Source organism: Triticum dicoccoides, chromosome 3B (assembly GCF_002162155.2).
Source record: "Triticum dicoccoides isolate Atlit2015 ecotype Zavitan chromosome 3B, WEW_v2.0, whole genome shotgun sequence".
In the NCBI taxonomy this organism is placed as follows: domain Eukaryota; kingdom Viridiplantae; phylum Streptophyta; class Magnoliopsida; order Poales; family Poaceae; genus Triticum; species Triticum dicoccoides.
The window spans coordinates 790,383,395-790,408,130 of NC_041385.1; the positions used below are offsets into that span (position 1 = coordinate 790,383,395).

The window sequence follows — 24,736 nt, forward strand, 5'->3', positions numbered from 1 at the left end:
ACTGCCTGTGTATAAACCAGTTTTCAATGTACTAGCGACATGTTTTAGCAATGAAAGTTGCAGTTTCTATAACTGAAATGCTACAAAAATAGGGGCCAAAGTGGCAGATTGTTTCTTTTTTAGGGGCAAAGTGGCAGATTAGTTGGCACTGTAGTAAGTTGCTTACGTTGGTGTGGTGCACTCAGTCATGTTTCTTTGCACTAGAATTTTCAAAAAACACATGATTTTTTAGGGGTGGCTGTCTGAACTGAATTGCTTAGAACTTTTCTATCCAAACAAGAGTTGCCATTTTCAGTATAATATGAGATTTCTGTTATGAGTAGTCGAATCACTCCTACAGACTTTTGTTCTTTGATTTGAAAATTGTAGCTCACATAGTACAACAGTTGGTGTTGTAGCTGAGCACCTTTCTTTTTCTTCAGTACAGCCACATGTTTTTTCTTTAGCTCTCAAACTGCAGCTTACCCTTTCTTAGCTCTTAGCTTTCTCAGTTCTTAAAATGCAGCTCAAATCGTTGTGATATATATATATATATATATATATATATATATATATATATATATATATATATATATATATTTAACCTAGATAGGCAATCAGTGTTGTTCTATCTAGTTCTACTTGGACAAGTTTCTCAGTTTCATTGATCCTCTCTTTTTCAGGGCGAGCGCCAGCGCGGTGGGGCGGGGCTTGCTCGGCCCGTTTGGGCTGCTTGTGGTGATCAACGACGGCCTGTCGGAGTAGACCGACGTCTACTTCTACCTGGTCAAGCAAGTCGACTGGGTCGTCTCCGCCATGAACGACAAGGCGACCCGAAACAGGTCGGTGGCCAAATCCCTCGCAGCCCACGGTAAACTCATTGCTCGTCGAATCCTGTGTCTGCAGCTGAAAGAACAATGATTCCCTCGTCGAAATAGCTGGATTTGGTTCCAACGTCTGACTTTTTTTGGTCGAATCCTGTGTCTGTAGCGCACATGTCAGCTCTCCGTCTGTGCAAGGGAGCCGTCCAGTCGCCGCCGCTGGGGTGCCGCTGCTGGTCAGTATGCGTGCCACCGGAACAGGTCGGGGAACTTCCGATTGGTACGTGTGCCTCCTTCCTTCAGCAAAAGCAGCAGATAGTGTTTACTGTCAGTGTGTTACCACACACAGACTATTCCTAATAATACAGAAATAATTAGCTACAACTTACAACTTGTGCCACGCGTGTCAATTTCATTGATAAAGGTTGTTCAGTGAGTATTGGAGTATCCAGTCACTTTTATGTAAAACATGCGGAATTGTTTAGTGTTATGTTTTCTAGAGAACATGGGTGGCTGGAGATTCCTAAGGGAATTTGTTTGTTCGAATCAGATGCTGTAGTATTTCAGCGTAAATACTGTTGACCACTAGTCCCTCCTGTGTGTCAGTTCTGATGTCAAGTTATTACAGTTTAGGTGCATCCTACTACTAAACTTAATTGCAATGGCAGCGTGAGTGAATGGACTCACCAGTCATAGCATTTCACCTAATGGAGAAATTTGATTTTATGCATGTCTCACATAGCATACACCCTTCCCCTTTTAGCAAGAGGCGCTCAGTTTAGCGGGTTTACAGTTTCATACCCTTATGTTCTCATGTGGCGGCTATCTAAAATAAAATGCCTGAACATCCGTCCTCCAAGCACGCCACCTGTTTGTGTTAATTACCAATTCCATTTTTCTGGGGGTCGAGCACCACCATACTAATACTAACTTCGTATCCATGATTTCCTCTGGTGCAGGTCCAGGGCATTAGCACCATCCCAACGAAATTGATGGACCAAGTAACCAGCTGCCAAGTTCTTCAAGGTAACTAAATGCTTTACAAGACTCTAAATAGCCAATACTTACTAGTTAGTACACATGTGTAGTAGTACTGTACTATAATCTTCTTCCTCAACTACTACAATAGTACTTGTAGTAGTGGTGTCTTACTGCCAGTGACAGTTTATCGAGTTTATTAACTCCAAATGAAGTGAACTGGGCATAATTCTCTAGATGAGGTACATAGTGCTATATGTTTCCTTGCCTCACCAACAAAATGTACTAATATGTCTCTTGTGACACGCTAGGTCGATTCTACGCCTTCGAGAAACCTGTAGTACTTGTATCTTTGCATGTTTGAGCACTCGAGCAGTACTTCAAAATGGAGTAGCTTAATTCACCGAATTTGGTTGTAGTACTAGTTGATTCACTGAGAAGATTCAGTAATGAGTTGATTCACTGAGAAGACTCAGTTTTTTGTGCTGGCTTCTTTCCATTGTGGAGCTCGCCGTGTGACAAGTCTGTTCATTCCTCTAGATGTCGTGTCACTTGGCATAAGTAATTAAGTAGGAATAGTTTTAGGTGAATCGTAGCTTTGCTATTGCTTCATTTCATCTGATACAAGCATGAAATTGAACTGCACTTGATGCAGCGCCATTATGGTCCCTGAAATTAGCTTCTGTTATTGAATTTTTTATTTCCTCGCCTGAGAACAACAGTATCATCATATTCTAGCATTCCCTTTGTTTGTTTCTGTGAGCTTGCCTCTGTGGCTAGCACATATCATATGTGACCCATGCTGTCTCTTTTCCGCCCACTGAAGCTTGGAGCAAAGTGGCATATTACTTTTGTGATAACCGAGAGAACTGCGAGGCTTTCTTTTCTACTTTGGCATATAATATTAGAATTAATACTGTTTTTATTTGAAATTTGTTATTAGGCTATTAGTGCGAAACTTCCAAGTTATAACTATCCTTGCATTTCTTACTCCAATTGTGAAAGGACTATATATAGTCTGTGTGCTTCTGTGAATATATTTGAGTACATTTTTACCATGCTGCTGTAATATGTAATGTAGTTTTCGAAGCATGTCTGCTGTTGTAATTCAGTATTTATATGCAGCAACGGATTATCCAGTACTGTTGCCTACATGCTTCTGGCCGCTGATACTTTTCATTTTCTCAGTTCTTGCTTCGGATTGCTTCCTCCCTGACACCCTGATCCAGATGACGGCGGCAGCGATGGCGTCCACCGTCAAGCGTGGATACAATTGACTTCTTTGGGTTCAGAAGGTTGTTCCTGTCCAAAGGAACACAAGTCTTCTTCTTTTTTATATCAATACAGATTTATGTTTATCGATGCTGAAACTGCAACTGCAAAGCACTGTCTGTCCTGCGATTCAGATCGATGTCACTTATGTTAATGTATATGGGTTGCGATTGCCGTCGCCGTTGTCTATGCTGATGTTAATTTTTGCTTGTATTTTGTCTCATAGGCTGCAAAGCATGTTGTGGCTGCGGCAGGGGCAGCGTGTTCATCTCCTGCCTTCAGGGCACCTGCTGCAAATACACCTTCTAGAGCAGGTATCTTCATATGGCCGCTTCTCTCTCCACCACACACATGAACTACATCCTTGATCGGTGTATATATTTTTGTGGCAACTGCAAACTAGTGCTAGCTTGACTTAAACATGGCCAGTAACAATACTATTCTTATTACTCTGCTTATATTATGTTGCCATCTTCATCTATTTTGATCATTAGAATATTCCCTTCATACTATCTAATTTCTGCAGTTAAGATGCACTAGTAGAAAAAGGGTCTAATGTGAAACTCATTAGTCCCGGTTTGCAACTGAACCGGCACTAATGTGACCATTAGTGCCGGTTCCAACGGCCAGGCGGGCGGCGCTCATTAGTACCGGTTCGTGGCGAATCTTTAGTATCGGTTCGTGCCACAAACCGGTATTAAAGAGGTGGTGGTCTTTAGTACGGGTTGGTGGCTCCAACCGGTACTAAGACCCCCCCCCCCCTTTAGTACCGGTTGGAGCCACCAACCGGTACTAAAGGTGGTGGCCTTTAGTACGGGTTAGTGGCTCCAACCGGTACTAAAGACCCCGCCTTTAGTACCGGTTGGAGCCACCAACCGGTACTAAAGGTGGTACGCTGCCACCCGTAGTGCACAATGTTTAGTCCCACCTCGCTAGTTGAGAGGAACTCGCACCGGTTTATAAGCCCCGCCGCGGCTACCGTGTCGAGCTCCTCTCTAAGCAGGCCTTTGTGGGCCTATTGTAAGTCTTCTGCCCTGTGGGGCCTACTGGGCCGTACGGGCCTGCATCCTGGCCCAACTAGAGATTGGCATTCTAGTCGTATGCAGGCGGTGCCGGCCCAGTAGGCGGGCTGTTTTTTTCTTTATTTCAAAAAAAACCTTACCAACCAGGACTAAAGGTCCCCCAGACCACGGCGCGCCTCATGCCACGTGGTGGGCCTTTGGTCCCGGTTCGTGTTGAACCGGTACTAAAGGGGGGGGGGGACCTTTAGTCCCCACTCTTTAGTACCGGTTCCAAAACCGGTACTAAAGGTCCTTACGAACCGGTACTAAAAGTCGTTTTTCTACTAGTGATGATCTTGACTAACCAGAAAAGTTCTTTTGAGTTCCATATGTTGAGTAAAACATTTTAATCTGTCATTGAGTTAGCTATATAATTCTGCGATACCATTTTTGTACTGTGATAGTTTCTCATATTTTTCTATTATACTTGTATACATTATTCCTATTTGAAGTCATGTGCTGCTTCCTTTTTCATGCTTTGCTAATATAGATCATTTGCTTGAACTGAGATGGTTGGTTTATTTGTGCTTATAATTATGCTTCTATGTGGTTGTTGCAGCATGAGCCAACCAAATAAACATTTTGTGCCTTGATCTAGGTCTAAAAGTGTGGTGTTACCTCTCTTTACAGGAGCTCCGGGCTGAAGAAATTTGAAGAAGCTTGAAGCCCGACAAAGTAAAGAGTAGCGAGTTAGTAGTGCTAGTTATGTTGTACAGTGGCTAGCATATCTGGTTGTATTGTAAATACTGTAATCTTGTATGTTGTACAGTAGTCAGCATATTTGGTGCTAATATTGGCTATCATTTTAACAGTTTAGTATGTTTTCTTGCCATTTGAAATATTTTTCATTTGTTTATTGTGGAAGTGTGAGATATAGAAAGATGGCCAGTGGGACAAACGAAAAGGCCAAGGCCCAAAAAGTATATGGAATGTAAAAAGGCAGAGGCCCAAAACAGTAATGGACTATAAAAGGGTTGAGGGCGAAAAAATGGACTATAAAAGGCAATGGCCAAGAAAAAAACGTTCAATTGCTGGGCTAGGCCCATGCAGCTAGTAAAAAATAACAGGAAAAATATAAATAAAAAGGCTGCAATGTTGGGCTTGGTCCATGAAGCTGACAAAAAAATAATAGGAAAAATATATGTAAATGGGCTGAATTAACGGGCTCGACCCATATAAACACCGAATTGGACCGGGCTGATTCTTGTGCCACATCAGATTGCCACGTCGGATGCCTACGTGGTCTAGGGAGGCTGCTAGTGACCAAAACAGAACAGTAGGCATATTTTGGTCGTAAATGTCTACGACCTTCTCACAAAGAAGGTCGTTAATTTTAGTTTACGACCGCCAGCTTTTGACCTTCTGTTTTTGTCACAAAAAAGTCACAAATGAAAAACAGTGACCTTTTAGTGATCAATAGTCAAGGTCATAAGTTGACATATTTCTTGTAGTGGGGAGACAGTAGGTTGCCGCTTAGAGGACCACGAGACAAGGGAGTCATCGAAGAAGACACAGTTTCCAAACGTGGATCGCCGGGTGTCAGGACAACCAGGCCAATTCACATCCGTGGAAGCAAGAAGCTCGATGGAGGCGAAGGCGCGGAGAGGAGGAGCATAGGTCGGCGTGCCAGGAATGTACCATAGAATGCGCTTGACCAGAGACCCGTGAGCATCACGCGGCGAGTGCATCTGCAAGCAAACTTGCTGCACCGCAAACTGAATGTCTGGTCTGGTGAGCATGATGTACTGAAGTGCATCAACAATACTGTGGTAGAGAGCGGCGCGGTGGCAGGTTGTCCAGCTGTGGCAGAGAGCTTCGGCTTCACCTTAGCAGGCATGGTGGCCAGCTTGTAGTCGGTCATGCCAGCACGGTCCAACAGGTCAAGAGCATATTGCCCTTGATGGATGAAGAACCCAGAGGCATCGCGTCGCACATTATGCCGAAGAAGAAATCCTAAATTTTAATTATACAATGTAAAACATATGTTTGCTTAATTCAACAATTCATGAATGTGAATTTTTAAAAAAGTTCATGATTTCAAAAGCAATTCATGAATTTGAGAAATGTTAACAAATTTAAGAAAAAGTTCATAATTTCTTATACAAAGTTCATTGGGTCTGAATAAGGTCAAAATTTGAAAAAGGTGCGATTTTTAGGGAAAAAGTGTTATACAACATCATATAAGTAAGAAAGTTCAAGAATTCATAAAAAATTCAAAATTTGGAAAAAGTTCACGATTTTGATAAAACATTCAGGAATTTGAGAAAAGTTGATGGATTAAAAAAATTCTTGAATTCAAAAAATGTTCTTGAAGTAGGTAAAAGTTCACCAATTTAGAAAGAAAAGAAAAGAAAAGAAGGAAACTGAAAATACCTAGTGAAAATTTGGTAATAAACAAACCCAAAAACCAGCCCAGAAACCAAAAGATTCCCAAAATCTATAGTGGGATCATGTTATGGGCTGGCCCATTTAGAACACAGGTGGGCGCCAATTAGGAGAATACACTATAACTAGCATAGTGGGCGCCAATTAGCAAAATCGCTAGTTAAAGAGTATCCCTTGCAAAGGTCACTTCCATCTTTTCGGATTGCGAGAAGTGGCGCACTGCAGGTGCGCCATTTGTCACAAACCGGGTGTTTCCTTTTTTAGATTCGTTTATTCAAAATGTTTTATCTCTTAAACCATGCGTCTAAATCTTGAACCGTTTTCGCCGTTGGATTTCTGGTGTCCAGATCTTCGAAACTAGATCCTATGTTAATAGGTTTTGATGAACTTTTTTTTCACAAAAAACCCAGGAAAACTAGAAAAATAAGCCCGAGCCGAAAGAACGGCTTCCCCCCACTATTTTGTCCTTTTCGAAGAGGCACAACTGTGCCTCTAGTGGTAGCACACCTATGCCCTCGCAGTAGAAAAGAGAAAACAAAACACGACCTTTTCTTTTTTGAGTCTCCCGCGAGAAGCAAACCTCTGCCTTCACGAGGAGCAAATCTGTGCCTCTAGCGAAGCACAAAGAAAAGAAAACACATTTTTTTTCTTTTCTGACAGGCACTCGCGGAAGCAAATTCCGTGCCTCCATGAGAAACAAATATGTGCCCCCCCGCGGAAGAAACAAAAAACAAAATATGTTTTCCCTCTTTTTCGAGAGGAAAACCTATGCCTCTTGCCGAAATAAATATGTGCATCCACGAGAAACAAATATGTGTCTCTCACGGAAAACACGTTTTTTTAGTGGAATGCGATTTCTTGATCGCCAAGATGTGCCTAGGGAATTGGATTGGACATTTTCAAACTAGTTCGAACCAACAAAGTCTACGCCCCTAACCCTAAAAAACATAGTTTAGGCCCTAGCCTAAACAACATGGTTTAGGCCCAATCGACACTCACCCGACCACCACACAAGTCAAGTGGGTCTTTTCCCTTCCTCCTCCCGTCGCAGTATCTCTTAGTCCTCTCCTCTCCCTCTCCCAACCCCCTCCTAGCTAGGGTTTTACTTTTCCCTCCGCCAAGGTTTTACCCACGAGCAACCCACCATGATGGTCGCTAAGCTGCAGGCGAAGCTGCTCCGCGCCTAGCTTGAGGAGCACAAGATCGAGGTGATCCTCCATTCCGCCCCTAGTTGCCATCATTTTCCATCTCATCTTCATAGCCTCATCCATCTCCAAGTTAGTCATACTTTTAACCGGCATATCGCAACCGGCAACTATTGTAAGACATATTATCTATCAATCATTCATCTTTATGTCATCTTCAATAACTTCACCTTGTGATCCGATCGCCATGTGTGAGGAATTTAGTAAGGGAATGGGTTTAAGCACGGCCTCGCAACCCGATGTATTTGTGTCAAGGATCGTGGGAATGACTTCATATGATTGACGTTATTTGTATGTGTCCAGTTGCAATGGAACTGTGTCTTGTCTTGTTTTCATTCTAAGGCCCCACATGTACCCAAGACCATGTAGATCGATCAAGGAGAAGGTAAAGAGCGAGGAGTACGTGGAACACTTTCCTGAATAGAAGTGAGAAAAGGGGTTAGCACGGTAGAGGAAATCTATTACTTGGGGATGAATGAGGTGTAGCCACTAAACTCCCAATGCATTTATGTGAATGTTTATTCCTAATGCAGCAATAAGGGCCATCGGTTGGACAACTGACTCTTGATGCATGCCGCGCACTGGTCAAGACATACTTTGGACAGACCCCTGCATCTTCATGTCGGAAGCACACCATAGAGGTTTTCTTCCAGAGCACGGTTTAATAAAATTAAGATCCCGCGCACAAATATAAGGTTGTGTGAGTAAGACCTCGTACCCATGCCATTTTTAATACTAGTGCTTACATCTAAAAGGTTTTTAGAGGTCCGATTGGTAAGTCCTTTGATTCGTCTGCAACGTAGCGCGCTCTGGTAGAAACCGCTATAGCTAACTTAGCTATAGCATGTTTTTCCTACTAGCGCTACTGATAGTTTGACTTAATCCTGCTCGGGCGCCAAATTTTGCTAAGTCCTTTGATTCGTCTCCAACATATCTATAATTTTTGATTGCTCCATGCTACTTTATCTACTGTTTTGGACTATATTGGGCTTTATTTTCCACTTTTATATTATTTTTGGGACTAACCTATTAACCAGAGGCCCACACAGAATTGCTGTTTTTTGGCTTTTTCAGTATTTCGAAGAAATAGAATATCAAACGCAGTCCAAACGGAATGAAACCTTCGGGATCGTGATTTTCCAACCGAACATGACCCATGAGACTTGGACCCTACTCCAAGAAGCGCCAGAGGCGGTCACGAGGGTGGAGGGCGCCTCGTTCCTCGTTCTTCATGTAGTGAGTCTCATATATTGTGCTTCAAAATAGCACCATGCTTTTCATGTAGTGAGTCTCATGTGTTATCACTTTCATATAATAGTGGGAATTTTTCATTATAGCACTTGGCTTGTATATTCCTACGATGGGCTTCGTCAAAATTCCCTAGGTCTTCGTGAGCAAGTAAGTTGGATGCACACTCACTAGTTTTATTTTGTTGAGCATTCATAGCTCTAGTGCATCCGTTGCATGGCAATCCCTACTCCTCATGTTGATATCAATTGATGGGCATCTCCATAGCCCGTTGATTAGCCTTGTCAACGTGAGACTTTCTCCTTTTTTTGTCTTCTCCACACAATCCCCATCATCATATTCTATTCCACCCATAGTGCTATATCCATGGCTCACGCTCATGTATTGCATGAAGGTTGAAATTTTTTGAGATTATTTAAGTATGAAACAATTGCTTGGCTTGTCATCGGGGGTATAGAAGTTGGGAACATCTTTGTGTGACGAAAATGAAGCATAGCCCAACTATATGATTTTGTAGGGATGACCTTTCTTTTCCCATGCTATTTTGAGAAGACATGATTGCTTTGATTAGTATGCTTGAAGTATTATTATTTTTGTGTCAATATGAACTTTTGTCTTGAATCTTTCGGATCTGAATATTCATATCACAACTAAGAAGATTTACATTGAAATTATGCCAAAGTATCACTCCGCATCAAAAATTCTTTTTTATCATTTACCTACTCGAGGACGAGCAGGAATTAAGCTTGGGGATGCTTGATACGTCTCCAACGTATCTGTATTTTTTGATTGCTCCATGCTACTTTATCTACTGTTTTGGACTATATTGGGCTTTATTTTCCACTTTTATATTATTTTTGGGACTAACCTATTAACCGGAGGCCCAACCCAGAATTGCTGTTTTTTGCCTTTTTCAGTATTTCGAAGAAACAGATTATCAAACGGAGTCCAAACGGAATGAAACCTTCGGGATCGTGATTTTCCAACCGAACGTGACCCAGGAGACTTGGACCCTACTCCAAGAAGCGCCAGAGGCGGTCACGAGGGTGGAGGGCGCGCCCCCTACCTCGTGGGCCCCTCGGAGCTCCACCGACGTACTCCTTCCTCCTATATATACCTACGTATACCCGAACGATCAGAACAGGAGCCAAAAACCTAATTCCACCGCCGCAACTTTCTGTATACACGAGATCCCATCTTGGGGCCTGTTCCGGAGCTCCGCCCGAGGGGGCATCCACCACGGAGGGCTTCTACATCATCACCACAGCCCCTCCGATGAAGTGTGAGTAGTTTACTTCAGACCTTCGGTCCATAGCTAGTAGCTAGATGGCTTCTTCTCTCTTTTAGGATCTCAATACAATGTTCTCCCCCTCTCTCATGGAGATCTATTTGATGTAATCTTCTTTTTGTGGTGTGTTTGTTGAGACCGATGAATTGTGGGTTTATGATCCAGTATTATCTATGGAAAATATTTGATTCTTCTCTGAATTCTTTTATGTATGATTGAGTTATCTTTGCAAGTCTCTTCGAATTATCTTATTTGGTTTGGCAAACTAGATTGGTAGTTCTTGCAATGGGAGAAGTGCTTAGCTTTGGGTTCAATCTTGCGGTGTCCTTACTCAGTGATAGGAAGAGTTGCAAGGCACGTATTGTATTGTTGCCATCGAGGATAACAAGATGCGGTTTTTATCATATTGCATGAATTTATCCCTCTACATCATGTCATCTTGCTTACGGCGTTACTCTGTTTTTTACTTAATACTCTAGATGCATGCTGGATAGCGGTCGATGAGTGGAGTAATAGTAGTAGATGCAGAATCGTTTCGATCTACTTGTTTTGGACGTGATGCCTATATACATGATCATCGCCTAGATATACTCATAACTATGCTCAATTCTATCAATTGCTCAACAGTAATCTGTTCACCCACCGTAGAATACTTATGCTCTCAAAAGAAGCCACTAGTGAATCCTATGGCCCCCGGGTCTATTCTCATCATATCAATCTATATCACTTTATTTACTTGCTTTGTTTTTACTTTGCCTTTACTTTTTACTTTGCATCTATCTATCAAAAATACCAAAAATATTATCTCTATCAGATCTCACTCTCGTAAGTGACCGTGAAGGGATTGACAACCCTAAGCGTTGGTTGCGAGTTGCTATTGTTTTGTGTAGGTATGAGGGACTTGTGCGTGGTCTCCTATTGGATTGATACCTTGGTTCTCAAAAACTGAGGGAAATACTTACGCTACTTTACTACATCATCCTCTCCTCTTCAGGGAAATCCAACGCAGTGCTCAAGAGGTAGCAAGAAGAATTTCTGGCGCCGTTGCTGGGGAGGCCTATGCAAAAGTCAACATACCAAGTACCCATCACAATCCCTATCTCTCGCATTACATTATTTGCCATTTGCCTCTCGTTTTCCTCTCCCCCACTTCACCCTTGCCATTTTATTCGCGCTCTCTTTCCCAATCTCCTCCTCCTTTTCCCTTTGCCTTTTGTTTGCTCGTGTGTTGGACTAGATGCTTATTTATTCCTAAATAAAGAAGCCAATATCTATGGATCCTGATCTGCTTGGCAATCTTTTTAAGAGATCCAATTATGATAAACCAATTCCTAGTGATTTGGATGCACTATATTATCTTTATAAGGTTTTGCCTAAAATCCGTGAAGCGACTCATGATAGATCTTTGAATAAAAAGCATGATTGCAATGACTTTATTATAAATTCTTTTGATGTCAATTGTGCTAATAAGATGCAAAACCCTAAGTTGGGGATGCTAGTTTTGCTATGTCTACTACTTGTTGCAATGATCATGATTGGGGTGATTCTTCTTATGATCTTGAAAATTTATTTAAGCCCCATGATGAATATGAGATTGATAATAGTGTTTGCAATAATATTGAAAGTGGGTTTGGAAGAGTGTCAACTTTAGATCCCACATATTTGGAGTATGTTCAATCTTATGATATTTTTGATAAAAGTGGGTTCGGAAAGGTCATGACTTTAATTAATGTTAATCCCACTATTTTGGAAGAGTGTCAATTTTGCATGCATGGGGATCGTGTTGAGAATATACTTTGTGATAGCTATTTTGTTGAATTTGCTTATGATCCCACATGTAATTATTATGAGAGAGGAAAATATGGTTATAGAAATTTTCATGTTACTAAATTACCTCTCGTTATGTTGAGATTGCTATTGTTCCTTTCCGCTTCCTTGCATATGCTAGTTTTTGCTTGCCTTGATAATTTGTTTGCCTATAAGATGCCTATGCATAGGAAGTATGTTAGACTTAAGTGTGTTTGTCACATGTTTTATGATGCTCTCTTTGTGCCTCAATTCTTGACTTTCTTGTGAGCATCATTGAAATCTGAATGCCTAGCTAAAAAGGCTTTAAAGAAAAGCGCTTGTTGGGAGACAACCCAATATTTATCCTTGCTGGTTAGCAATAAATAATCCATCTACCTTCTGTTTGGATGTGGTTTAATGTTTTAATTAGTGTTTGTGCCAAGTAGAACCTATAGGATAAGCTATGATGATAGTTGATTTGATTCTGCTGAAAAACAGAAACTTTGCGTTCACGAGAAATAATTCAATAAATCACAGTAACGTGCTTTTGCATTGATTCTTTTTTATGCTGATCAATAAACAAATTGTACAGTACTTCCTATTTTGGTTGGAATTTTTAGAGTTCCAGAAGTTTGCGTTAGTTACAGATTACTACAGACTGTTCTGTTTTTGACAGATTCTGTTTTGCGTGTGTTGTTTGCTTATTTTGATGAATCTGTGGATAGTAAAATAGTTTATAAACCATAAAGAAGTTGGTATAGAGTAGGTTTAACACCAATTCAAATAAAGAATGAGTTAATTACAGTACCTTGAAGTAGTCTTTTGTTTTCTTTCTCTAACGGAGCTCACGAGATTTCTATTGAGTTTTGTGTTGTGAAGTTTTCAAGTTTTGGGTGAATTCTTTTGATGGATTATGGAACAAGGAGTGGCAAGAGCCTAATCTTTGGGATGCCCATGGCACCCCCAAGATAATCCAAGGACACCAAAAATTCAAAGCTTGGGGATGCCCCGGAAGGCATCCCCTCTTTCGTCCACTTCCATCGGTAATTTACTTGGAGCTATATTTTTATTCACCAACATGATATGTGTTTTGCTTGGAGCGTCTTGTATTATTTGTGTCTTTTCTTGTTAGTTTACCACAATCATCCTTGCTGTACACACCTTTTTGAGAGAGCCATATATGATTTGGAATTTGATAGAATACTCTATGTGCTTCGCTTATATCTTTTGAGCTTGATAATTTGCTCATAGTGCTTCACTTATATCTTTTTGAGCGTGATAATTTTTTGCTCTAGTACTTCACTTAGATCTTTTAGAGCACGGTGGTGGATTTGTTTTAAAGAAACTTGATCTCTCATGCTTCACTTAGATTATTTTGAGAGTCGTTAATAGCATGGTAATTTTCTTAATGTTAATATACTTGGTGTTCAAGATATGTGAAACTTTCTTTTGAGTGCGTTGAATACTAAGATAAGTTTGATGCTTGATAATTGTTTTGAGATATGGAGGTGATAATATCATAGTCGTGCTAGTTGGGTGATTATGAATTTGAGAAATACTTGTGTTGAAGTTTGCAAATCCCGTAGCATGCACGTATGGTTAAAGTTATGTAACAAATTTGAAACATGAAGTGTACCTGGCTTGTGCATCCTTATGAGTGGCGGTCGGGGACGAGCGATGGTCTTTTCCTACAAATATACCCCCCTAGGAGCATGCGCGTAGTACTTGAATTTTTGATGACTTGTAAATTTTTGCAATAAGTATATGAGTTCTTTTGACTAATGTTGAGTCCATGGATTATACGCACTCTCATGTTTCTGCCATTGCTAGCCTCTTCGGTACCGTGCATTGCCCTTTCTCACCTTGAGAGTTGGTGCAAACTTCGCCGGTGCATCCAAACCCCGTGATACGATACGCTCTATCACACATAAACCTCCTTGTATCTTCCTCAAAACAGCCACCATACCTACCTATTATGACATTTCCATAGCCATTCCGAGATATATTGCCATGCAACTTCCACCATCATCATCATGACATGCATTACTTTTGTCATATTGCCATTGCATGATCTTGTAGTTGACATCGTATTTGTGGCAAAGCCACCAAGCATTATTTTTATACATGTCTCTCTTGATTCATTGCACCATACTGGTACACCGCCGGAGGCATTCATATAGAGTCATATCTTGTTCTAAGTTTTGAGTTGTAATCCTTGTGTTGTAATTTATAGAAGTGTGGTGATCATCATTATTAGAGCATTGCCCAAATAAAAAAAAGAAAGGCCAAAAAAAAGGCCCAAAAAAAAGAAAAGAGAAGGGCAATGCTACTATGTCTTTTTCCACACTTGTGCTTCAAAGTAGCACCTCGTTCTTCATGTAGTGAGTCTCATATATTGTGCTTCAAAGTAGCACCTCGTTCTTCATGTAGTGAGTCTCATATATTGTGCTTCAAAGTAGCACCATGCTTTTCATGTAGTGAGTCTCATGTGTTATCACTTTCATATACTAGTGGGAATTTTTCATTATAGAACTTGGCTTGTATATTCCTACGATGGGCTTCCTCAAATGCCCTAGGTCTTCGTGAGCAAGCAAGTTGGATGCACACCCACTAGTTTTCTTTTGTTGAGCATTCATAGCTCTAGTGCATCCGTTGCATGACAATCCCTACTCCTCATGTTGATATCAATTGATGGGCATCTCCATAGCCCGTTGATTAGCCTCGTCAACGTGAGACTTTCTCCTTTTTTTGTCTTCTCCACACAATCCCCATCATCATATTCTATTCCACCCATAGTGCTATATCCATGGCTCACGCTCATGTATTGCGTGAAGGTTGAAATTTTTTGAGATTATTTAAGTATGAAACAATTGCTTGGCTTGTCATCGGGGGTATAGAAGTTGGGAACATCTTTGTGTGACGAAAATGAAGCATAGCCTAACTATATGATTTTGTAGGGATGAACTTTCTTTTGCCATGCTATTTTGAGAAGACATGATTGCTTTGATTAGTATGCTTGAAGTATTATTATTTTTGTGTCAATATGAACTTTTGTCTTGAATCTTTCGGATCTGAATATTCATATCACAATTAAGAAGATTTACATTGAAATTATGCCAAAGTATCACTCCGCATCAAAAATTCTTTTTTATCATTTACCTACTCGAGGACGAGCAGGAATTAAGCTTGGGGATGCTTGATACGTCTCCAACGTATCTATAATTTTTGATTGCTCCATGCTACTTTATCTACTATTTTGGACTATATTGGGCTTTATTTTCCACTTTTATATTATTTTTGGGACTAACCTATTAACCGGAGGCCCAACCCAGAATTGCTGTTTTTTGCCTTTTTTAGTATTTCAAAGAAGCAGAATATCAAACGGAGTCCAAACGGAATGAAACCTTCGGGATCGTGATTTTCCAACCGAACGTGACCCAGGAGACTTGGACCCTACTCCAAGAAGCGCCAGAGGCGGTCACGAGGGTGGAGTGCGCGCCCCCCTACCTCGTGGGGCCCTCAGAGCTCCACCGACGTACTCCTTCCTCCTATATATACCTACGTATCCCCGAACGATCAGAACAGGAGCCAAAAACCTAATTCCACCGCCGCAACTTTCTGTATCCACGAGATCCCATCTTGGGGCCTGTTCCGGAGGTCCACCGGAGGGGGCATCCACCATGGAGGGCTTCTACATCATCACCATAGCCCCTCCAATGAAGTGTGAGTAGTTTACTTCAGACCTTCGGGTCCATAGCTAGTAGCTAGATGGCTTCTTTTCTCTTTTTGGATCTCAATACAATGTTCTCCCCCTCTCTCGTGGAGATCTATTTGATGTAATCTTCTTTTTGCGGTGTGTTTGTTGAGACCGATGAATTGTGGGTTTATGATCCAGTATTATCTATGGAAATTATTTGATTCTTCTCTGAATTCTTGTATGTACGATTGAGTTATCTTTGCAAGTCTCTTCGAATTATCTTATTTGGTTTGGCCAACTAGATTGGTAGTTCTTGCAATGGGAGAAGTGCTTAGCTTTGGGTTCAATCTTGCGCTGTCCTTACTCAGTGACAGAAAGAGTTGCAAGGCACGTATTGTATTGTTGCCATCGAGGATAACAAGATGGGTTTTTTATCATATTGCATGAATTTATCCCTCTACATCATGTCATCTTGCTTACGGCGTTACTCTGTTTTTTACTTAATACTCTAGATGCATGCTGGATAGCGGTCGATGAGTGGAGTAATAGTAGTAGATGCAGAAGCGTTTCGATCTACTTGTTTTGGACGTGATGCCTATATACATGATCATCGCCTAGATATACTTATAACTATGCTCAATTCTGTCAATTGCTCAGCAGTAATTTGTTCACCCACCGTAGAATACTTATGTTCTCGAGAGAAGCCACTAGTGAAACCTTTGCCCCCCGTGTCTATTCTCATCATATCAATCTATATCACTTTATTTACTTGCTTTGTTTTTACGTTGCCTTTACTTTTTTACTTCGCATCTATCTATCAAAAATACCAAAAATATTATCTCTATCAGATCTCACTCTCGTAAGTGACCGTGAAAGGATTGACAACCCCTAAGCGTTGGTTGCGAGTTGCTACAATTTTGTGTAGGTACGAGGGACTTGTGCGTGGTCTCCTACTGGATTGATACCTTGGTTCTCAAAAACTGAGGGAAATACTTACGCTACTTTACTACATCATCCTCTCCTCTTCGAGGAAATCCAACACAGTGCTCAAGAGGTAGCATCCTTCCCCCAATTCCCCATCGATATCCTCCATCACTGCCTCTCCCTCGCCGCCCCTGCTTGCTCGCCGTCGTCGCCGCCACCGGAGCCGTGCATCCTCGCCGCCACCGGAGCCGTGCGCCCTCGCCGCCACTGCTTCCCTCGTCCGGTCCTTCCCGCCACTGCCTCCGTCGCCGCCAACAGAGCCGCACGCCCTCGCCGCCCTGCCTCCGTTGCCGAGCACCTCCCCGCCATCGTCTCTCCCCTCTCTGTAAGCCCCCCACCTCTCCTCTCTCTCTCTGTCTGTTCTTCCTACCATATTAATTAGTAGTAGTAGTAGATGTTAATTAGTAGTAGGGTTCATAGATAATGTTTTTAAGTAGTAGTGGTAGATGTTAATTAGTAGTTGTGGTGGTACTAGTTAACTAGGGCAGTAGGGTTAATAGTAGATGTTTTTTAGTTAAGGTAATAATAGATGTTAAGTAGTAGATAATGTAGAAGTTAATTAGTTTAGTAGGGTTTAGTTTTTGAATTTAGTTTGTTTAACTAGATGTTAATTAGGGCAGTAGGGTTTAGTTTAGAGTAAAATTTAGTTCAATAGTTAACTAAATATAATTTTTAGGAAAAAATTGTATATGCTTGACTAGGGCAGTAGGGTTAGGGCTGTACTTTTTAATTACAAATGTTAGGAAAGTAAGGTTTAACTAGATGTTAACTAGGGTAGTAGGATTTAGTTTAGAGAAAAATCAATATAAAAATATAAATTTCTATGAGTGCTGCAAGTCCAGTAGGTTCTTAATTTTTAGTGAATTTTTATTAGGACAAAAATTTAGGACATAATTTGAGTTCTAGGTTCATAATTTGAGTTCTAGGGTTCGTAATTTGGGCAAATTAGAAGTGGTCGATATATGAAAATTCCTCAATTATGTTTGCTCATGTTTATCTACTGTTGTAGTTGCTCATGCACATGTTCTTAAGTGGTCCTATTATATGCAACATTGAAGTGGTTCGATTGTGCCCCAATGGCCTTTTGTTGTTTCTAGGGAATGAAGCCGGGTGGCCTATGTTTTGCCGGAATGTTGTCATTTCCGTTCTGGCAAATTTCAGGTGCTCGATTTGTCCACTTTTTAGCAAAGGTCATGCCGAAATTTTCCGTGAATTTCGGGATGACTTGTGCTACAAACTAGGACATATCGAGTGCCTGGGATTTGCCGCACCGTGAAGGAACAACGTTCCGGCAAAACATAGGCCTTTTTTATGTCATTATTCAATTTATTAAGTCTAGAATTAATTGACTAGATTTAATTGTAGGAAACATGGCTAGCAATGATGAAGGACAGGGTTCTGGTGATCGCGACGATGTCTACCTGGCGACAGACAAAATTTTCAACCTTGCTGACGATCAACAGTTGTTATTGCTGGGCCCACTTGTCATATCTGAGACCGACATCGAGACCGGCGCCGATACTGGCATTGAGACCCATACCAACACCGAGACTGGCAAAGCCAAAGAACCGAAACAGAAGAGGAGATGTGGACGCTCAAACCAGCTCCTCACTACTAGACTAGTGGTCACAGAGGTGGACGAAGGCAATTTTGAGCCAAAACTGCCTGTGGAAGCGTGCTCGTGCTACGACAATCAAATAGGCTGCATCATACGGACGTGCGCCACAATCAACGATGAGGCACTAAAGAAGATACGAAATATGAAGCACTCCCTCCTAACCCTGCTGCACCAGATATTCTTGTTCCCGGGCCGGGATGAAATCCAATATACTAAGCCAGAGAAAGACCCGACAATGAAGAAGATAAAAAATGGGCCATGACCAAGTTTAGCGACGCGTTAGCCGTCTGGAAAGTAATGGTGAAACATCGGATCATCAACAAAAAGGAACCCTACTCCAAGATTTAAAAGGATAATATGACAATCACGGAAGAGCAGTTTGAAATATTCAAGGCGGCTTGCGATGCCGAAGCTGCAATAGAAAAGTCGAAGTACATGAAGGGTCTTCAAGAGAGGAACCTGGGATGCCACCACCTGGAGGCCGTGGTTACGCGGGGAAGAGGTCCATATGGGACAAGGAGGACGCGGAACACGAAAGTCTGGGCATCCCAGACCCCTTGGCGGAGTTCACTGTCCCACAGGAGCGTTACATCCTCAGGGGCCGGTACCATTGGGACCCAGTCAAGAAGGTTTTCGAGACGGACCCGGTCATGACGGAGTTTAGGAGACTGCTGGTAATTTTAGTTTCTGATCAATTCGATTGCACGTTTAGTCATATTTGTAAATGATCCTTGTTCCTTTTGCAGGGAGAGCAGCATAGGATTGCGGCCGAAAGCGACTAGCCGTCTGAGGCGTTGGCGAGGCCCAAGTGGGACACCCCATTCAACTGGGCATTGAACATATTGAAATGACTCCCGGTGGACACTCGGCCGTCGTATGGACGCGTGCATGATGTCGGAGACGGCGCCACGTGGAAGAAGTACTACCATGAGACCACGGAGGAGAGAAAGGAAAGACGGAGGTTAACTGAAGAAAACATCAACAAGAAGGTTGAGATTGTGGCTGAGAAGAAATTAGCTGAGACAGTCGCAACAGCGGTAGCTGCCACAAAACAGGCGATTGCAGATTCGTATGGTGTCTTGGTTCTGGCTGTCGTTAGTTGGAACAGACAAATCCAAATAAAAATGCAGTGGACTTTCCCCTTGCCGACTTCTTTCGGAGCAGCTCGACTAGCGTTGCACCAGCACCTGCACCAGCACATGCTCCTACACCAACACCTTCTCCTGCACCGGCTCCCGCACCTGCTCATAGCAGCCCGTCCTTCATCTCGGACGTGCTCGGCGGTGCTTCGTCTTTGGCCGAGCTCGACGCCCTCATGGTACCTGTCACACCGGCCCTCTTCAATAAATGCATAATCTCCCATTTCCATTGCCTTTCGGATGTCTCATGTCGCAGACATGTCTTTGCAGGCCGACGCCCCATGCACCATATTGTACGACATCAACGGCCATAAGGTGAACATGGGGAAGGCGATGATAATGAAGCCGAAGGAACAATTGTTCCACAGCCGGCCAATCCCCCCCTGACGTCTTCAAGGTTTCCGTGGCCAGTGTCAAACTAGGCCACAAGAATTTGGCTCCATCGATACTAGGGGGGATGACGACAAGACCCCGCGGTGGCTTGGCGATTGCAAGACATGGGTCCTGTTGTGGCAAAAGAGTCTGCTTCGTCTGGAGGCGGCCGGGAGCACACCCACGACCACGCGGCCTCATCAAGGTATGAGCATCAACACCCCACCTACCCAATTAGCGTCGCCTGTCGTGCTGGGTGATAGCGGACAAGGTGAGGAAGAGGCTCCATTAGTCGCTGATGATGTCACCATAGATGAGGTTGAGGATGAGGATGACACTCAACAGTATCTCAATACTGGCGCCTATGATGACGGAGGATTGATGGCTCAGTAGTATGACTACTCGGGGTTTGAGCGTCTTGAGTCGGTGCCTGAATTGCCGCCTCCGGAGGCTGAACATACTGTAGACGACCTTGCACCAAAGAAGCATAGGAAGAGAGCGAGGAAAGGCAACAATAAAGCTACTTCTATGATCCAGCCGCCTCCGCAGCCTCGGGTTGAAGACCGTATACCTGTCCCAGGTGCGGCAAAATACCATATCCCCGTGAACCAATCCTACCTAAGGCATCGGTAGGAGCCATACAGGACGATCTAAGGAGACTTCATGCGATGTGATGCGGAGAGAGAAAAGCCTAATCGCCTCAGAAAATACATGATACCCACTCTACGTGGTTAACGTGCCGCCACAAAGGTTGTACGTTGACACATTCCCCACGGAGAAGTTCTTCCTTCGATTCGATTACATCTTCGAAATGTTTCACTTGAAGAAGATGGATTTTATGTTTGTTCGCCTTTATGCCTTGTACATGGACTACATCATCGGGATTGAGCAAATACCTTATATCTGTGTCGCTGACCCGTACTTCATGCACGAGGGCTTCTTGGTTGTCTGTGCAGAGCACTGTGAATACGCGAGGGACTACATCGTCGATTTCATGGTCGCCAATAAGTACAAGGAGACGATTCTCGTGCCTTATCATCCCCTATAAGTCATCCGCGCGGATATCCTTCCTTCGATTTCAATCATTCATTTGCACGGTGGAGGCTAATTAATTTGAGGTGTACTTATTTTGCGCAACCACGGGCGTGCCGTCCTCATTATCCTTTACCCCCGATACTCCCACGTTCTTTACTTGGACTCGTCGAAGAACATGAATAAAAATTATTATACCCACATCAAGTCTGTTCTCGACAGTGCTATCTTTTTCTATGGCGTACGGGGTGGAGAGATCAAGACCAAGAAGACTAGGAACAACAGGCCCGCCTTCGGCCATAAGACCGACTTCTGCTGCATCCAGCAACCAAGTGATACTCTTAGTGATGGATTCTATGTCCTACACCACATGCTGGAGTACAGACGGGATCAGCAGAACCTTCACATGTCACCTACATCCGGGGATGCCCATATTCTGCAATGGGCAAAGAATGTAGGAGATATCCCGGATCATCGACTTCGAGCTGAGTTCTATCACATCCAGTGTGAACTTGCCCAAATCATCATGAAGGAGGTCCTCGAAAAAATAGGGATGTTCTACGAGGAAGGGCAAATGTCGCTGGAAGACGTCCGAACACGCGTAGCCGCTTAGTGTCTCGACCTGAAGCCTTTCACTAAGCTCGGGGACTATCTCCCCGACTTGGATGGATGGCACGACATATTTGAGTGATTGTCGATATATGACAATGTGTCCGTTTAGTCCATACTTTCTGTATGACGAAACTTTGAGTTATGCATGACGAAAATTTATTCGTGATGTAATTAAACCGTCCTCCTCGACTAGCGAAGATCACTCTATTTAGGGCATTTTGGGTACGATGAACTTTGTTATTTATGCTTATGATATGTTGCTTCTATTTTTGCCAAGTCTGTCTCTTTCTGTTGCTCAACTATATATGTTGTCATCGACTCATGTGACGATGTAGGTGCATAGATCATCGATGGCGAAGAAGTGTTATGCCAGGAGTATACAACGAGTGGCCAGAGTGTCAGGCCCAGTTGTACCGGTTTCCGGTTTCTGAGTGACAACCAATAGTTAGTTTAGGTTCACACTAGTGCGAGAGAGGGATACAAACTCATGTACTGCATAGTTCTGCTCTCACTCATAGTGATAGCTCTTCTCGCGTATATCATTGTTTAGATGGATGACGATGTAGTTGCAAGTAATCAAGACTTGTATCGCTATTTTCGAGATGATGACAAGAGACCACTTTGTGTTGGATGATGATTATGATGATGACATGATTTGATGCTATGATTACATTTGTATGTGTATGATATGCTAAAGATTATTGTATAAAGCCTGTTCAAATATAAAACAAATATGCAGAAAAAAACAAAAACTAATAAAACTAACAGTGGCGAGGGGAATAAACTTACCAGTAGCGCGCCCTAGATAAAAGCGCTGCAGATATTAGCAGTAGCGCGTTGCGCTAAAGCTCGCTGCTGCTAGCCATGTATAGCTTTAGTGTTGGTCAACACGCGCTGCTGATACATGTTAGCAGTAGTGCCTTATCAGTAGCGCCGGACCCCGCGCTACTGCTAGGCTTTTCCCTAGTAGTGTATGGATTTCACTCGGTATCATAAATACAAAATGGAAAATATTAATCATGAATATTAGGGGAACTAACTATGACAAAATGTGGACTGCTATATCAAATAAAATTGAAGAAACGGTGCGTAATTTTGTGTATCAGGAAATAAAGAGAAAACTTTTACCAAAGATAGTTGAAACTGTCCCTGGAGATCAAAAAATCTTGCCTTTAGTAGTGGCCTTAGGGGGTTGGTAATTGTATGGAATGATAGTATTTTCAAGGGAGAAGATTCTTCAGAATGATTTCTTTTTTATCTATTTCGTTCACTTCCATTAACTTAGCAGACCCTTCGATCTTAACAAATGCTTATGGACCCTTCCAATTGAAAGAAAGATAAGCATTTATGGACTCGTTCCAAAACATTTAATAGTTGGATGACAAAAGGCTGGATCATTGCAACAGAATTCAAGTTCATCAGATACCATGATAATAAAAATGGAGAAGGGGCAACATTCAAGGCATGATGTACTTCAATGCTACCATTAATCACCTAAGCGTTGTCGAAATCCCTTCAAAGGGAACAAGCTATAATTGGAGAAATATGCAAGACATCCCTATGTTTGAGCGTTTGAATTTGTCATTTCTTCATAAGCTTGGACTATTGCTTACCCTAATACCTGGGCTATCACATTGGCCAAAACCACCTCTGATCATACTCCTAATTTCATCTAGATAGTCACATTCGTATCTAATTTAATTCTATTCAGAAAACTACTGGCTTCAACATCTAGTAGACTATCAAGAATATATGGGATCAACCTTCCAATCAAGGGGACAATGTCAAAATTATTACGATAAAATTCAAAAGATCGAGAAAAAGTATCAATCTGTGGGCCAAGACACTCTAATCTCTCTGGAGCAATTCGAAATACTAATAGCGTGATCTTTTACTATGACACCACTTAAGAATATAGGCCCGTCAATACAGTGGGAGACAACAACAAAACTATATGAAAAGAGAACATATTTAAACTCTTGGGTCACTAGAGGATTGATTGGAAAGAAGTAGCTACTATCGAGATGGGTCTAGCTTGGTGAAGAAAATAACAAATTCTTCAATGCAAAAACAACCATCAAATACATACATAATCTCATATCAACTCTGAAAGATGAGAAATTGGTGAGGAGCGCACTGATCATGAAGAAACAGAAGTTATCCCATGAAGAGCATTTAAGAAGAGGTTTGTAACACAAGTATATTGCACTCTACCCATTGACATGAAAACCATGCTGAGGTGGCACCTTGTATCAATTTTGTATCAATTTCAACCTGCATGACATATACATGAATGTTCAACTATAGCATTTACTTTGATATAGGAACAAGTCATGAATGTAAAATCTTGCTTTTGCAAGTATAATCTTACTAGGTAAACCATTTCAATGCATTAAGTATGAAGTGATGCTGGAATTTCCATTATACAAGTAGCTAATGCTTTGTACCTTACCCTAAGAGGGATATCTTGTTCAAAATTCAAAAAATGATAATGTGCAACAAGAAGGCTTGATTGCAGTCACATTTTTTGTTTAGTCTTGCTTGAGAAAACTTAAGTGTTGTATGAATGTTACACTTGCCATTTCCAATGATTACAGGTAAAAATCCATGAAGTGAACTATGTCTAAGTTGTAGAATTCTGGTCTTGTGCAAAATGTTGAAAATCTGACATTATGCATCTGTGCTTTCTGGGTCTAGGAGGTGATGCTAGTGGAAGATCTAGGCAGAGTAGGAGTGAGAAGAAAAGCAGGAAAGCCATGGAGAAGCTTGGCATGAAGGCCATTACTGGTGTGAGCCGTGTAACTATCAAGAAGAACAAGAGCGTGAGCATCTTTGCCACTTCATGCCACTGTTCCCTGTAGCATAGCATAATTATATGCTGTTGGTTGTTGCATTTTCTTAACTTCTCCACACAATTGCAGGTTATGTTTGTCCTCTCCAAGCCAGATGGCTTCAAGAGCTCAAACTCAGATACCTACGTCATGTTCGGGGAGGCCAAGATTGAGGACCTGAGCACTCAGCTGCAGACACAAGCGGCGGAGCAGTTCAAGGCGCCGAGCCTGAGCAGCATCATCTCGAAGGGCGAGCCGTCCGTGGCAGCAGCCCATGACGACGAGGAGGTCGATGAGACTCGTGTCGACAAGAAAGATGTTGAGCTCATGATGACGCAGGCCTCCGTGCCGAGATCCAGGGCCGTGAAGGTGCTCAAGGCTGCGGGCGGCGACATCGTCAGCGCCATCATGGAGTTGACTAACTAG

At 42.2% G+C, this 24,736-nt stretch overlaps 1 protein-coding gene across 1 annotated transcript; it reads left to right on the top strand.

Annotated features, from left to right (window-relative positions):
• The first annotated feature begins 795 nt into the window (after positions 1 to 795).
• LOC119280050 (nascent polypeptide-associated complex subunit alpha-like protein 1) lies at positions 796 to 24,736 on the top strand. Its single transcript, XM_037561048.1, has 6 exons — positions 796 to 850; positions 970 to 1,036; positions 3,277 to 3,364; positions 20,118 to 20,176; positions 24,175 to 24,301; positions 24,401 to 24,736. The coding sequence occupies exons 1-6, from the start codon at positions 796 to 798 to the stop codon at positions 24,734 to 24,736; spliced, it is 732 nt and encodes a 243-aa protein (XP_037416945.1).